Source organism: Nannospalax galili, unplaced genomic scaffold (assembly GCF_000622305.1).
Source record: "Nannospalax galili isolate Female #2095 unplaced genomic scaffold, S.galili_v1.0 scaffold498, whole genome shotgun sequence".
Classification (NCBI taxonomy): Eukaryota; Metazoa; Chordata; class Mammalia; order Rodentia; family Spalacidae; genus Nannospalax; species Nannospalax galili.
The window spans coordinates 633,940-649,819 of record NW_008342032.1 but is presented as its reverse complement, the minus strand read 5'-3'; the positions used below and the strand labels follow the sequence as shown (position 1 = coordinate 649,819).

The following is a 15,880-nucleotide window of genomic DNA, read 5'->3' as shown; positions in this document are numbered from 1 at the left end:
GGATTGAAGGCTAGACTACAGATACCCCCCTGTTTGCTTTACAATAATGTAGAAACTTGTCCTCTGAACTCACTCTTGAACAAAGGCAAAATCATCAAAAACCTTGATTCAAAGAAAAACAAACAAAGCAAAAATCCTCTATTCATTTCATTTTTAGAGCTACATACGTACAATGAGGCTGCTTCTGGGTCCACAAACAGGTGACCTGCACCCACAGCAATCTCTTCGTATTTCTTTCCTGTACAGAGCATCAGCTTTTGCAGGGTGTTATTCAAGTTTCATTAGGGTACTATTGTAATTCCACTAGTCAACATGGATGGAAAAAATTAACATGTGAACATTAAATCTTTTATGCCAGACATTCCTATGATGTGGCTATTTTTAACAACAGCCTTTTTGGTTTGTGAAACTTTAAATGCTGGTGAATTCTTGAATTTGGAAGATGAAGAGAATCCTGAAGTATGGATGAATACTGTAAGTCATGGTAGAGTCCAAAGAACCTGAAATAAACTAGAATTCATGGGTTATGGGATCACAAAGGACCCTGCTATAGCAGAAAATCTTAGATAAGAGACACAGGACAGGGACATGGTTTGTAATGTTTTTATAAGCATCAAGCTAGGTAAATCTGTTCCTTTAACTGGAAAAGTGATCTTTTCTAGTAATAAAAACAGAATGTGTTATGTCTTTTAGATATATCAATTCTCCATTTAGATTTGTTTAATTTTATTTAGATTTAAATTGCCATTTGGATAATGCAGAAGACAGCCTTCTACTAGCATATAATTTCACTGTCTTTAAAGCCAAAAGGAGTCTCAAAATACAGTAACTTTGGAATATAATCTTGTCAGAAAGGTCAATGATGAATAATATTTTCTAGCACTTTATTCTGTTTTTGAAGACCTTATGTAGTAAATTAATTTTACAAGTACCGAAGGCTATAGATTTTTGTGTAATCCATTTCAATAAGCACATCAGTGATTTTGTTCTTTTTCTTTCTGATAAACCCAGAGAAGAGGAGTTGCTAATAACTCTGTTTCCACTGGCAGAGTGAAATCATCACCTACAATGGCTACCCCAGTGAAGAATATGAAGTCACCACTGAAGATGGGTACATACTCGCCATCAACAGGATTCCCTATGGGAGAGCACAGGCTGGGAGGACAGGTACAGGACAGGTGTCTCCTGAGGAGAATCACATGTGAAATTTAATGTTAGCTAGTCATCAGAAAAGAACCAAAATCAGTTTGAATTACAGTGGTAGTGTTTTGATGGCTAACAAGGAGGCTCATTCTTTCCCTTCTAAAGACAGAGAAGAACCTAAATACACAAGGGCAAGACAGATCTTGCAGAGGAAAATCAGACTTGCTTGTTAGATGTAAATGCCAAGATAGAGTCTACCTTTGTTAACCCATTACTGGTTTCTCAGGAAAACCAGATTCCATGCTGTTGGAAAGAAACTAGCTTGCTAGGCTAAAAGAAGTTGACTTCACTGCAGTATGCAAAGATATCTCCATGGATCCGTCTGAAATTCCTGGTTCACTCACTGCAGAGTACAAAATCTCTGCAGAGTACAGTGTGTCTCTATAACTTTTTGTAAGAATGAAAACACACATTTACATGGCCTTGATCAAAGGGACAGCTTGTGAAATGAGAGAACATGGTGTTAACAGGGTCTGAATTCTAGAATGAGGGGTCAACATGCAAAAGCATGAGGATCACAATCTAAAAGGGAAAGCTAATGCCATAGCCTATGCTGAAGGCAAGGTAGGAGTAAGTGAAAGACTTACAATGGCTCAGGGGCAAACCTTTCATTGGTGCCTGCGTCCCATATCAGGTCTGTATCTTCTCTCCATCCATAGTCCGTGGCAGCTAAAAAAGGCACTAAAATCACATTGTTTTACATTTTGTTCCTCAAAGAAAGAAATATGCAATTCAGTGGTTTCATGTTGAAAACTAAGAGTGCTATATGGGAAGTTCTACCATATAAAACACAGCTTTCCAAGTTAGATTTTAATCCCAAATAGCTAATAAATACTTTTAGTACAAGTTCTATTTTAGGATATATTTCTTCTAAAAATCATTCAGTATTATCTTAATTTCAAATTAATAGAGCACCCTTGATCTTGTTCATGTTTAGATTTGTCTTTTACTAAATATGGCAATAAAGTTGAGAGAGAAAAAGCTGAGAAATATAAAACGAATAATTTTATGGAAATAATTTTGTTTAGGTTGAAAGGATTTGGGGAAAGATGTTGAAGTTAAAACCATTTGTTAGCTATATTATTCTAAATGTTTTAAATCACTTATATCTCCCAGGAGCCCTAATAGTCTGCATTTATAGATGATGAGGCAGAATAGCTTATGGAATAGGCACAAAGCCACACAAATAACAAGTGACAAAACTATAATTTAAATTTGGACTGCCTGGCTCCAGAGACTATGGTCCTAGTATTTAAATTATAGTGCTTTTTTCCATTTTCAACCCTGGTTCTTCTCATTCACTGAATCCTCACTCCCCCACAAACTTGGAAGCAAACAGAAGGAAAGAGAAATGATTGTACTATCACAGTTTCCAGGTGCTCTCCAGTCAGCAGAGCCTGGGGATCTGGATGGAAGTTCAGCAAGGAGCTGATCAGTGCCCATTTAACAGATGTGCCTCTTCTTCCTCCCTAAAACCAATACAGAGCTCTATTAAGCAAAGGACATAGAAAAACCTATGTCCTTTTAAGCCACTCTGAACACATGTATGTACATGCTACTCAGCATAGAATGGGATTATGTCCTAATAAACACAATGTAAATTGAAAATTCCATGAGGAAAAAATGCATTTCATATACCTAACCTACTAAACCTCATAGTTCAGCAACTCAGCACACTGTAGAGTTTTTCCCTTGTGGTCACATGACTGTCTAGTAGGCGATGAACCCCCATCCTGCTACTGTGCTGCATCTATAGGGAATATCATATAGCTCAGGCTAGCCCAGGAAAAGATTACAATCAAGGTTTGAAGCATAATTTATATTGAACATGTATCAATTTTACCACATGGTAAGGTTGAAAATTTGTTAAGTCAAACCATCATAAGGTGGTGACTGTTTATGAATGGAAACATGGAGCACAGCAGTCACAGTGTGTGCTTTGACATGAGACACAATCAGTTTTAAAATTCTGCTCTGAACTTGTGAGCTGAATGATCCTCTAGGGAAGTTCCTCTAAAATTCCTCTAAAACTTGGTATGTCTATTTGTGAAATATTCCTCAAAATAGCAGCTACTTTTAACTTAAAGAATTGAAGAAGCTGGGGCAGAAGAGATGGCTCAGAGGTTAAGAGCATTGGCTACTCTTTCAGAGGACCAGGGTTCAGTTCCTAGCACCCAACTATCCTGAACTCCAGTTCCAGGGGATCCACTCTTTTGACTTCTGTGGTCAAGAACAGCTCTTGCAGAGGGCCAGGGTTCAGTTCCCAGCACCCACATGGCAGCTAATAACTGTCTGTAACTCCAGTTCCAGGGGATCTAACGCCCTCTTTAGACCTTCAGACTTTGCATGATATGAGTGCACTTACAAACATGTAGGCAATACACTCATATATACACATTAAAAATTAAAAAAATATTTTAAAGTTGAAGAAGCTTTGCATGTAATTCAGTCACCATAATACCAGGCACATGAGGTGTAGTCCAGAAATTGGTTATGTGATACAATACTCTAAACTAATGACAAGGAGAAAAGGAAGTGTGTGTGTGTGTGTGTGTGTGTGTGTGTGTGTGTGTGTTTCTATAATGCTCCAGCATATGCTGGTATAATTTTTTTTCTTTCTTCACAACCCCCTCCTCCAGGTCCCCGGCCAGTTGTGTATTTGCAGCATGCCTTATTTGCAGACAATACCTACTGGCTTGAAAATTATGCCAACGGAAGCCTTGGATTCCTTCTAGCAGATGCAGGTTATGATGTATGGATGGGAAACAGTCGGGGAAACACTTGGTCACGAAGACACAAAACACTCTCAGTGAATGAAGAGAAATTCTGGGCCTTTAGGTAAACTGTATCTAAGAAAAAAATCGCCGGAAAGTTGGAGGCAATTTCTTTTCATACATATGTGTGGATAATATATAATACTTGGGGTCATAATCTCCTTGTGGTTTCTAACATCTACAAACAAAGAAGTAGAAAGAAGCTGGTTTTCACTGATTCTCCTATAGACAAATGATGCTGTTTTAACAAGATCTTTGAGTATTCAATTCCATCTACTAGTCTGCATTATAAGTATATTCACAGTAGCTCAGGGAATGCCTATGTCTAATGCTTGCATTCATTCACCCAGTGTTCACTGAATGCCAACTCTGTGCATTGTCCTTATCCCTGAGCATTTGTTTGGTGGATGACAAATCTCTAACTTCATGAAACTTATATTCATTCTAGTGGTATTTTCAAGGTGTTTCTCCTACAAAATCAACCAATTTTGCAAAAATGCTGTGCAAGGGTGCTGTATTTATTTAAAGAAATTGTGATTGATGTTATATTGCATGCTGTCAGGCATGATGGCTCACCCTTGTAATATCAACCCTCAGGAGGCTGAGGCACGAAGATTGTCATGAATTAGAGGCCAGCCTCAGCTACATAGTGAGTCCCAGGCTAGCTGTAGCTAGGTTCTTGTTAAGACATCAAGACTCCTCAAAAACAAAGTAAGAGAGAGAGGAGTTTATACAGCATACCATTTTAAGGAAAACTCTAATATGAGGTTTTGAAAACATTAATGGACAATCAGTAAGATTGGGGGGGTATTCTGACGATTTCTTTTAACAGAGTTGTTTTTTGCTGTTACTAGAAGACAGGTTGGTAGATATGATAAGCTTCCCTTCCCAAGAACCTAAGCTTCCAGTTGATTTGCATCCTGCTGCTAGACTAGGGAGCCTCTTACTACCATACTAATGAATATTCATCATCTACTGAATAGTTTTGGAGGAGAGAAAAGAAGGGATACATTGTTAGGGTTACAGATCCATGGAAGAGACAAGATTCAGGAAATATTTTATATCACTAATCTTTAGTAGGAAACCTGGAGCTGTTTTACTATACAGCTCTTACAACCAACTCTTACAGTTGGTTGTATCAATCTAGAGGTGTTTCTTGCAAGCACATACCTAACTCATGGGGTTCTTGGTACAACTGAATACTGTGGAGGCCTTTTTGTTCACCTATACTGATGCCAAATGAGCTGGTACTGGTACTGTAGACTACTGAGTGCATATCTATGTGGACACAAATACTAACAATAACATGTGATTAAGTGGGGTCTAGCAACCAAGTAATCTCTTCCATAGTATCTAAACCCTGCAGCACCCCTATAAACCATGTACTGCCTTACTCATTCCACAACTGGAAAAGCTTAGGGTGATAACATTTGAGTAATTTTCCTAAAGTACTCAGCTAGTAAATGGTGGACTCATAAATGACAACAGTCTTAGTTCTGAGGGTGAGTATCAAATAGCCCTAATAGCCATGAATCTCACAGAGATTCTGATTTCAGAAGCAGTGGTCTTCAAAGTAGATGGGGAAAGGGGAGGGACAGAAAAGCAAGAAAGAAGAATGGAGAGGAGTGGATGTGTGAGAAGGTAGAACATCAGATAGTAATACATATAAGTCTTAGGAGGTAAACAGCATAAATGCACAAACAGCTACAGCAGTCTATATTTCATGTGGGAGATAATTAGATGCACACTGAATAAGTAGACAGTGTGGAATGTCCGTGTGAGAAAGAAGTGAGCAAGTACCTGAGTTCTAAAATTATAGTTGTACATATTTAAAAGTCCCTATTTTATTTCGCAGTTTTGATGAAATGGCCAAATATGACCTCCCACGAATAATAGACTTCATTGTAAATAAAACTGGTCAGGAGAAGTTGTACTTCGTTGGACATTCACTTGGCACTACAATAGGTATTGTTACAAGGGTTAATGTCATCACAACTGTAAATTGAAATGGAATAGCAGCTTGCTGTTTATAATGCACTTAATTTTACATCCTATACTGAGAATAACCCTCTTGTTCTATGTATCTGTGACCCTGTAGTCCAGAGACAGTGCATGTCAAGGGCCAAACTTTCCTCCATTTTAGGTCATAGCTACACATTTGTCATGGTGATAAATGTTTCCAGGAATATCTCATGTCCCAAATCTAGTGAGATAATTGTAAAGAGTAGGTTTACAGATGCTATTTGAACTGAAAAAGCAGTTTAATGGCACAAGACGTATCTGAAGAACAGCAGATATAAATCAGGCATACTTTCCTTGTAACCAAAAAATTTGACTGAAGAAAATTAAAAGGGAGAGGCTCAAAATGTAATTTGAACAAATGGAAAACACATGATCACATTTGTTTGTGAGTTGAAGCACAAAAACTTAAAATAATACATCAATTAGACCTGTCTATTCATATGATTTAATATTTAGAGAGCAGCAATTAACTAAATAGAAATTTGAAGATGCTTTAAATTACCTTCTTGTTTAAAATGTATGTACTATGACTGTAGACATTTTGATTTTTTTTATCTGCAGTACTGGGGTTGGAACCTGGGGCCTCAGGCATGCCCAGCAAGAGTTACATCACTGAGCCATACCCACAACACTTGCTTAAACATATTGGAAAGAAATCAGTGATCTTGTTCAAAAAAGAAAAGCTTAAAGAAAACAATACTGACAGAGATTTGAATTTGTTAATGATTCTCTACTAAACTTCTGAATTTTAAGAGGATATGTCATGTGAAGATGAGACATTTAGGATGGGTAAACCATCAAGAAACAATAAATCTCACAATTTTTCCATAGCTACCATTACCATTGATAACAAAAAAGATACTGACATACTTTATGCCGATAAGCATTTTATAAGCTTGGGAGAGCCTAAGAGAACACAAACCAAAAGAGCATCAAAGTAGCCAAAGAGAACCCAAAAGAATGCCATCAAGAGGCAGACAATTATACCATAAAATCTATACTTTCCAAGCATTCGATATGTTTAGGGATCTGTGTTCAGGACTTCCCCTCCCTCTAATCTTCAACACAGCCCCAATGTTTCTGTGCACAAATCACAGATGACGAATAAAGTTTAGAAGAAGTAAGCGAGTTACCCAGGTTCTCTAAGACGTAAGGCAGAACATAGATTGAAACCAGAACAGTACAGTTTCACCAATGGGATGCACAGGCGCAGTGGGGGCACTGTACAGAGGAGGAAGGGTTTACTTGTGCCTAGGAATGTGAATAAGACTTAGCTATGCTTTTATTGATCTGAAAAGAAAATAGGAGAAATGGGGCTGCCAGGACTCTGTTATGTTTGGGTCTGAGTATATTTTTGTGAGTACCAGTTGAATTTTGAGCAGAGAAAAAAAATTTTGATGGCAGAAGGACCCACTCTCTGCAGGTTGTTTAGTAACTAGGTCCTAGCCTCCAAATGTTCAGGAGGTGCTGTTTTCAGTGTGACAATCAAAGACCTCGCCTCTGAGCATTTCCAAGCATGCCTTGACCCTAAGTATTACACCTTGAAGTATTAAACCTGGTTCAGAGCTAATTAACCAATTGATTTTCATGGTCCAAACAGTTTTAACATCTCAGTACGTGTGTGTGTGTGTGTGTGTGTGTGTGTGTGTGTGTGTGTGTATCCAGCAGAAACCTAACAATACATCTTGGGAAAGTAAACAACACAGATGTTCCCAGGAGCCTTTCCAGAGTGGTGCTGATCTCCACCTTTATCCTTAAGGGGTATAAATGAGTGTTTTGCCACTGCTGAATTAGCAGAGCAAATGGAGGTGCCTGGGCCTCCCTGGATCCACCTTCAGTTTGGGAAGCTGGAGAGAGTCTGGGTGGGGTATAAATATTCAGGAATGGCAATGAAAGCTCACTGAAGAATGAGAAAGAAACCTGTGCAATAACTGAAACTTGCTGAAAAACTGATTCATTTGTATCTTATGACCTGATGGTTTACTCCTAGAAGCTCTGTGACCTGTCAGGTATCTTAGGACTGAGGGTGGAATGAGAACACTGCCAGCATTTACCTTGTGCTTTGGGAATGAAGGTGTCTGTAGTTCTCCAAGCAGTAGGTGCTTTAGCAGCTCCGTCCTTCACCTTTTACCTACCAGCAGCTCCATTTTCCCTAAGTGAGTTAAACTGTACACCAATAGAATAGGGGAAAGCTATGGACTTAGGACTCTATAGAACTGAAGGCAGATTATCTATGCAGAACAACTCAGAAAAACTTCCCAGTTCATCCCCCAAATCACTGCAATCGGAAGAGAAAATATTACGAGTAGATCTCCACTCCCATTGATAGAAATATTGCATGAGTACATCTAATTTTTACGAGATTATCTTGTCTCCTGTTCCCCCAGGGTTTGTAGCCTTTTCTACCATGCCTGAACTGGCACAAAGAATCAAAATGAATTTTGCCTTGAGTCCTGTGATCTCATTCAAATATCCCACAAGCATTTTTACCAGTTTTTTTCTACTTCCAAAATCCATAATCAAGGTAGGCTCCTCATTTTGCCAAAATTTACCTGAGGATCTCATCTTGTATCATAGATCCTAATCATTTTTAATCTCTATGAAATGAAAGTAGGAAATTTAAGTAAAATCCATAGAAATCAGAGGCTTTGAGGATGTACTTGCCTATGTGTGTACCTGTGTGTATATGCCTGTGCCACAGTATGCATAGGCTCCATGTACACTGTACTATATTCAATCACTTTCAGAGATATGTACATAGACTTACAAGCTCAGCTGAGTTCTACATCAGTGTGTGATCTACTCACAAGTTTTCTTGTTCTACTTAGTTAAGCAGATCAGTGAGTTCACGATGTCCAACTGGAAGATATTCTTCTATTACGTATGATTATAGATATCTCTGCTTTGACATTAGAACACCCCTAAATAATGTATTTTTCCATATGGAAGCTTGCTGTAAATTACTAAAGCTACTTTCCAGAGTCAGATTATTGTATAGTGCAAATATTTATTGATACCTTTCGAGAGGTGAAAATATTATTCAATTAACAATTGCAGACATGGAATTTTATTCACTCAAAAGTTTGTTTTGCTTTTATTTTCTGTTCGTTTTGGTTTCTTCTCTGCCTGTCACGGCCAGAAACAGCATGTCCTGGAACATAATATTACCAGTGTACCAACGTCCCTTGAGTGTGGGGTGATGGTAGAAATGGATTTATGCTAAAATAAATTCAGAAAGACCAATTAGAAAATCATAGTAGTTCTTGTGAAAGAAGTTAAGGCCCTACTTTGGAATAGAACTATAGGAATGAAAAAGAAGTATTAGGAGCTAGTCTAAGGAAATACTGTCCTAAGACCAAAAGACTAGTTAAATGCCAGCTTCATTCTCTTGTTTACTCAGAACACAACCAATAATTCTTTTGTGTGGTTGGTACTTCTATTTTTAATGTGTTGTCATCTGTTTTGAATACCATTTACATCTGGGCAGGGTTGCTTGAATTAATTTTGTTTTGTTTTGTTTTTGTTGTTATTGTCCTTTTGAAACCCTGCTCACTTGGAACTTGCTCTATAGATCAGACAGGGCTTTCAATTCCCACCTACTCTCCTGCTTCTAACTCACAGGGCAAACTAGTAAACTAGTTTGATAAATTCAGAGGTAGATACTTGTATCTATAAATATATTGGTTTTGTAATATGCATTGTTCTTCTTACATACACCAGGTGTGGGCCAAGTAATGCTTGTGTCTGACACTCCCTATTGCCAAAATTCTTGCCTCATTAAGCCCCAACTCTGTGACTCCCTTGCCACTGGTTTTCCAAGAAGTTCCCAAACCTTAGTGGAGATCCTGCCCAAGCTTACATTCACCAGACCTAGATATTTTCACCATACTGTTCTTGTGATATCATGGCACATTTGATGTCCAGGGGCCCTTCTCTTCTCTTTTTTTCATCAAGAAAAGTAGCTATTCTGGGGCAGCAATACACAGCCAATGTGTATATGAGAAATGTGGAAAACCCCATGCTTCCTTCCTGTTCAATGCAATATTTCATCTTAAAATGGAAAATTGGTTCATTTTTCTTACCAGCGACTGAGAACTTGGCAGCCACTAATTAGGCAGAATGCAGGGAGTTTCATCATGGAGAAGTGAGGTTGGGGTCAAGGATTCCTTACTGCAATCTCCTTATAAAGAAATGACACTTCATTATTCGATGGAGGATTCCTAGCTCTCTTTCCCAGCATGACTTATCTCCCCAACTAGAAAAACCAATGCAAAATAAGTAAATTCCCAAATCCGATTCATTCTTTTGAGGAAAGGAATACTAAGATGCTTAAAGATACATCTTGAGAAAAAAAATAATTATTGTTTGCTTTCACAGCTTATATTTGGTACCAAAGGCTTCTTGTTAGAAGATAAAGTAAAGAGGCCAGCTATGAAGATCTGCAGCAACAAACTCCTGAGGTCTATATGTAGTGAATTTATGTCCTTGTGGGCTGGATTCAACAAGAAAAATATGAATATGGTATGTATAATAATTATGTGGCCATTTGACACTTGAAGAAATTTCATCTTTCCTTTGATTCATACTCATCTATTATATTGTGTAAATTCACGATTAGTCCAAACCCTTAAGCAGGTATTTTGTTTACATAGAGGAGCATGTATCTCAACAGATCATGAACATGAGAACTGGGGAAGGGAAAGGCAGCTGCATCTTTCTATCCTCTATCAAAGTGCGGAGAATGAATGTTCCATAATGAGCAGAGATTCTCACGTTTGCAAGGAGCTACAACTTATGAAAATGTCAGTTTACTTCATTTTAATATGTGTTAAAAATAAAATTCTAGGGGCTGGAGAGATGGTTCAGGGGTTAAGAGCACTGGCTGTTCTAGCAAAGGACCTGGCTTCAGTTCCTAGCACCCACATCTATACTTAATTCCAGTTCCAGGGGATCCAATGCCCTCTTTTGGCCTCTATGGGCATTGCAGGCATTGGTGCACTTAACATGCATGCGGGCAAAGTGCTCATACAAATATAATGAATTAATTGATTGATTGATTAATAATAAATTTCTAGGACAGGAGAGAAATTGGAGTAAGCACTGTACTTTAATCTTGTACACAGTCCTTCATGAATGAGTTTGGTTTCCAATAAAACTTGCCGCTTAGCCTAGAAAGGCTACTACAGAATGAAAGGGAAGTGGGACCCCCTTCCTATGAAGCATCAATCCTACTGTATCAACAGTTTGTTTCCTATTACTGAGGACTCAGGAAGGAGGAGGGATTTCCATTTGCAAGGAGTGTGGTGACAGTGTTGGCTGCTACCTTCTAAGGTCTGCCAGGTCGGGTAAAATGAAGTTCCATCTCTGTTCACCTCCTATCTCATCCCTGTGCTTTCGGAGGCAAACCCAATGAGGAAACATTGTCACAACTTGCTTGTTCAGAAGTAAAGATGTTTAGTAGCTTCCCTTTGTTCACTTCATTAAAATATAAGGTGCAATAATGATGACTATCTGATCTTTATAACTTCACTTCTATTATGTTCACAAAGATAAAAGTAATCTTTGAAAGGAGCTGATTTAAAGATTTACTTTTGCAATATTCTCTCTCTCCACAAGAGATAGAGTATTGAGAGAGAGAGGGAGAGAGAGAGAGAGAGAGAGAGAGAGAGAGAGAGAGAGAGAGAGGTTGATAGCCTAATTTTAATGTACTTTTTAATTTATGGTTTTCTGGGACAGAATCTCACACTGTGCCCTAGGCTGGTCTTGAAATCCTGGTGACCCCCTTACCTCAGACTCCTACTCCTGGCATCCAGTCCTAGAATTAAAGGAGTGTACTATCACATCTACCCAGCTTAATACATTTATTTGTAGATGAAAAAAAAAAAAACTCAGAGATGTTAAGTAACATGACCAAAGTCATAAAGGTGATAACTAACTACATAGTACCTGAAATCCAAGCTTTGTAATTTATTTATGGGTAGAACCCACGTGCATGCTTGTGTGCATGCCACGCCTGCAGTTGTACACACAATCCCTGTATGTGTATGTAGCCCTTTTCCTGGTCTCTTTGCCCTAAAGCAAATTACCCTGAGGATTCTGACTTAGTGCAGGTTTTATTATCAAGAAATCCATCCCTAAGTCACTCCCTGGCTCACTCACATTCAGACATTACATAAACATATTCATAGAGATGATTTTGCTGTGCCACTTTGAAAGCACCAGTATTTGTCAGTAACTCTTAATAAAATTGTTTTGTGTTTCTGAAAGACGTAAGTTATTTCCTTGGTGATATTTTTTAATTTCCCTAGAGTCGACTGGACGTGTACATGTCTCACGCTCCCACCGGATCATCAGTACAGAACATCCTGCATATAAAGCAGGTAACACCTTCATCATGGGAATCCATTGCAGTCCTTGTTTTCATTCTATATGAAAGGATGGCATTTGCTCGCTAACAGGCTTATCCTGAGAAGCTTAGCAGCTTGGCTCTTTTTCATTCTCATTACCTTTTTTTAGGCTTTGATTTCCCTGGATTTTAAGAAAAAGGGTTTTATGGCAGGTAGCAAATGAATGATGTAAATAAACCTTATTTTAAATTAGAGCTGCTAAAACAGTCTCTAAGCAGAAGCAAAGCATAAATTGAGGGAATCTTGGGAGAGCTGAAACTTCCTCCGGGAGAGGATCTGAAGTTTGACTTTTCTTCTAAGTAGTCTTTGTTTTCCATTATTTTTTCCCCTTTCAATCCAAGAAATAGCATTTTAGTCTCTTTCTGTTGTACCTCATTGGACTCTGTTTTCTGTAGTCATAAGAAGATAGTTGCTTGCTTCTGAAAATACAGAAGTCTTTTTCTCCCCAGCATGTTGTTTACAAAGATTTGCTGTAGTGCTCATGATTCTTACTCTGAATGTTTTTTTCTAAACACATTTATTTCAGCTTTACAGATCCAGTGAATTCAGAGCTTATGATTGGGGAAGTGAGGCTGAAAATATAAAGCGATACAATCAGGTGAGCCACTCAGAGACCTCGGAACGGGGTTCTGAGATATTTGTTTTTGAGTGTTTCAACATGAATCCGGTATTTCTGACTCACCCTCTCTCACCTCCAACTCTTCTCACATCCCCCCACTCCCTCTTAACTTCCCATCCTCTTCTTTGATTATTGTTACATATACGTATATACATTATATATATATACACACATATAAAACACACTCAGTCCATTTTGTGATGCTCATATATACACATATTTATAGTTGACCACTTGGGATTAGATAACCTATCACAGAGCTCATCCTTCAGGAAAATTGATCCCTCTCAGCAATCATTGATTGGCCTATAGTTCTTCATCTAGGGATGGAGCCTTGAGAAGTTCCCCCCATCCATGTTGGCATTTCGACTGATGCAGTCATTATACTGGTCTTATTTAGATAGCCATATTGTTGTGATTTCATGAGTTCAACTTCCCTGTCATGTCTAGAAGACACTATCTAGAAATATTTACTACGAATAGAAGGATAAGTATTTAGAATACAGTTAGAAATTGCATTGGTTTAGGAAGTGGCAACAGTAGGTTCTTTAAGATCTATGACCTCTGCGACCACAGATACATTGTCATGTTTTCACTGTCTGCATGGGTTCTCTCCTATTGAGTGGATCTTAAGTCTAATCAGATAGGCATTGATTATTCCCAAGATAAATGTTCCACTATCACCCATTAGACATAATTTGCTGAGCTGGTTTGTGTGGTTCGTAGGTTTTACAGCTGAGTAAAAGCTTTGATTCATTTTCTCTCTTGGAAGCTTGCATTGTATCTTCTGACCTAGTCTTCAGGGAGGAGACTTCAGAAGGTATTTGAGAGTGAGAAGAATCCTTCCTGTTAATTTCTGACATTTGTGCTGGTAGAATTTTTTTAAAACATGAATTTGTGGATTTCTGAAAGATATAGAATTTTTAGAAATAAAAGGAGCATAAACAAAGGAGGTCAAATCATTTGTAATCTCTCCACCTAGAGATAGTTAGATATATTAATGCTTTTGTGTGTTTGTTTCAGTTTTATCAGCACTTAAATTAGTTTACATAATTTTTAATACTACACCTTTATTTCAAATTACTGAAAGAGATGAGCAATGTTTCTGGAAGGTTTTCCAAACAAAATTGTTAAAGGCTATATAATAATAGAAATTATATCACAATAATCTTTATTAACATTCTGTAAATGAGAACACATTTCTTGATAGCAACAGAAAAACTGTAGATTCATTTAGCACTGTACTTTTAATCTGTCCTCTCCCCCTTTTCTGTCTCATGGTTAGTGGTTGGATGTCTAAGTATGAAATAAACACACAAGTTATTTTCCCTATGTTCACCCAAACTAAGGTTCTAAGGGCTACTTATATATGCAAACACAGATCAACTAAGTGGTTTCAGAGAATCACAACAATCAATCGGACCAGTTAATTTCTGAACAATGAGTCAGATCGTTGGAGGAATGAGTCCAATAGCTCTTAAGATAACCAGGAAAGGTATATTATATGTGTTTTTCTTTAATTTGAACACATTTAAGATGCAATTTACATATAAAATTTTCTAATTTTGTTTTTAATTCAGTAAGTTTTGAAGTTTTAGGAAATGAATTTCTTTGTATACTGTAACTATACTGTAATCAAAATATCAGATACTTCCATTAATTTCCAAAGTTTTCTCTTGATTCATAGACTATATGTCCATTCAGAGGCATATATTTGTAACTGCTTAGAAAATGGACAAATAGTGGTTACTTCAGGGAAGAGAAGAACGGGGAGGAGAAGTGGGTGAGTACAAATGTAAAAGCCTCGCATTTGGGGCTTTACACACAGTATTTTGTTTTCTACCACTAAATTTTTTCATTATATTTATTTAGTGTGTGTATGAGCACACGTATACAAGTATGTATGTGTGCATGTGTGTGCCACAGCACCCATGTGGAGGTCAGCAGTTAAGAGCACTTGCTGCTCTTGCAGAGGACCCAGGTTCAGCTCCCAGCACCCACAGCGGTGGCTAAAAACTGTCTTTAACTCCAGTTTCAGCAGATCCAAGGCCCTCTTCCAACCTCCACGGCTATTTCACACAAGTGTTGCACTTACATAATTTACATACTTGCGGGTAAAACACTCATATACATTAAATAAATAAATAAATCTTAAAAAATGAAACAAAGCTGGATGTGGTTGTGCATATCTTTAATCCCAGCACTCATGAGGTAGAGGCAGGCAGGTCTCTGTGAGATCAAAGGCTGCCTGTAATATATAGAGTGTTCCAGGCCAGCTGGGGCTACCAGGAGTTCTGGTCTCAAAAAAACTGGGACCAAAAAATAAATAAATAAAAAATAAGAAAATAGAAAACAAAAATGAAACAAAGCTGGATGTGGTTGTGCATATCTTTAATCCCAGCACTCATGAGGTAGAGGCAGGCAGGTCTCTGTGAGATCAAAGGCTGCCTGTAATATATAGAGTGTTCCAGGCCAGCTGGGGCTACCAGGAGTTCTGGTCTCAAAAAAACTGGGACGAAAAAATAAATAAATAAAAAATAAGAAAATAGAAAACAAGAAAGAGATAAAGAGTTAGATGAGTTAGATGGTATTTATTTAAAACTAAGTTCCACGTCTTATAGACGACATGCAGTATTGCAGTATTTACCTTTTTTCCACCTCTACCCTCTCTGTTTCTCCCTTGAGTCCCTTTGCCCACCACAGTATCTTCCTTTTACATTCATATCACATTTTTAATTTAGGCTTCCAAATGTGGAACAAAATGATATTCTTCTTTCAGAGCCTGGTTTACTTTGTTTACCTGATCTCGCTCTCTGATCCATTCCTTTTTATGCAAATGGCATGATTTCCTTCTT

At 37.9% G+C, this 15,880-nt stretch overlaps 1 protein-coding gene across 1 annotated transcript in view; it reads left to right on the top strand.

Annotated features, from left to right (window-relative positions):
* The first annotated feature begins 365 nt into the window (after nt 1-365).
* The window catches only part of LOC103738039 (lipase member N), an 18,474-nt gene continuing 2,959 nt past the window's right edge, over nt 366-15,880 (top strand). The window contains exons 1-8 of the mRNA XM_008837846.1: nt 366-474; nt 1,050-1,167; nt 3,843-4,041; nt 5,833-5,942; nt 8,387-8,523; nt 10,377-10,520; nt 12,308-12,379; nt 12,933-13,004. Of these exons, the coding sequence (XP_008836068.1) occupies nt 367-474; nt 1,050-1,167; nt 3,843-4,041; nt 5,833-5,942; nt 8,387-8,523; nt 10,377-10,520; nt 12,308-12,379; nt 12,933-13,004 (960 nt within the window). The 5' untranslated portion in view covers nt 366. The remainder of the gene's footprint in view (nt 475-1,049; nt 1,168-3,842; nt 4,042-5,832; nt 5,943-8,386; nt 8,524-10,376; nt 10,521-12,307; nt 12,380-12,932; nt 13,005-15,880) is intronic.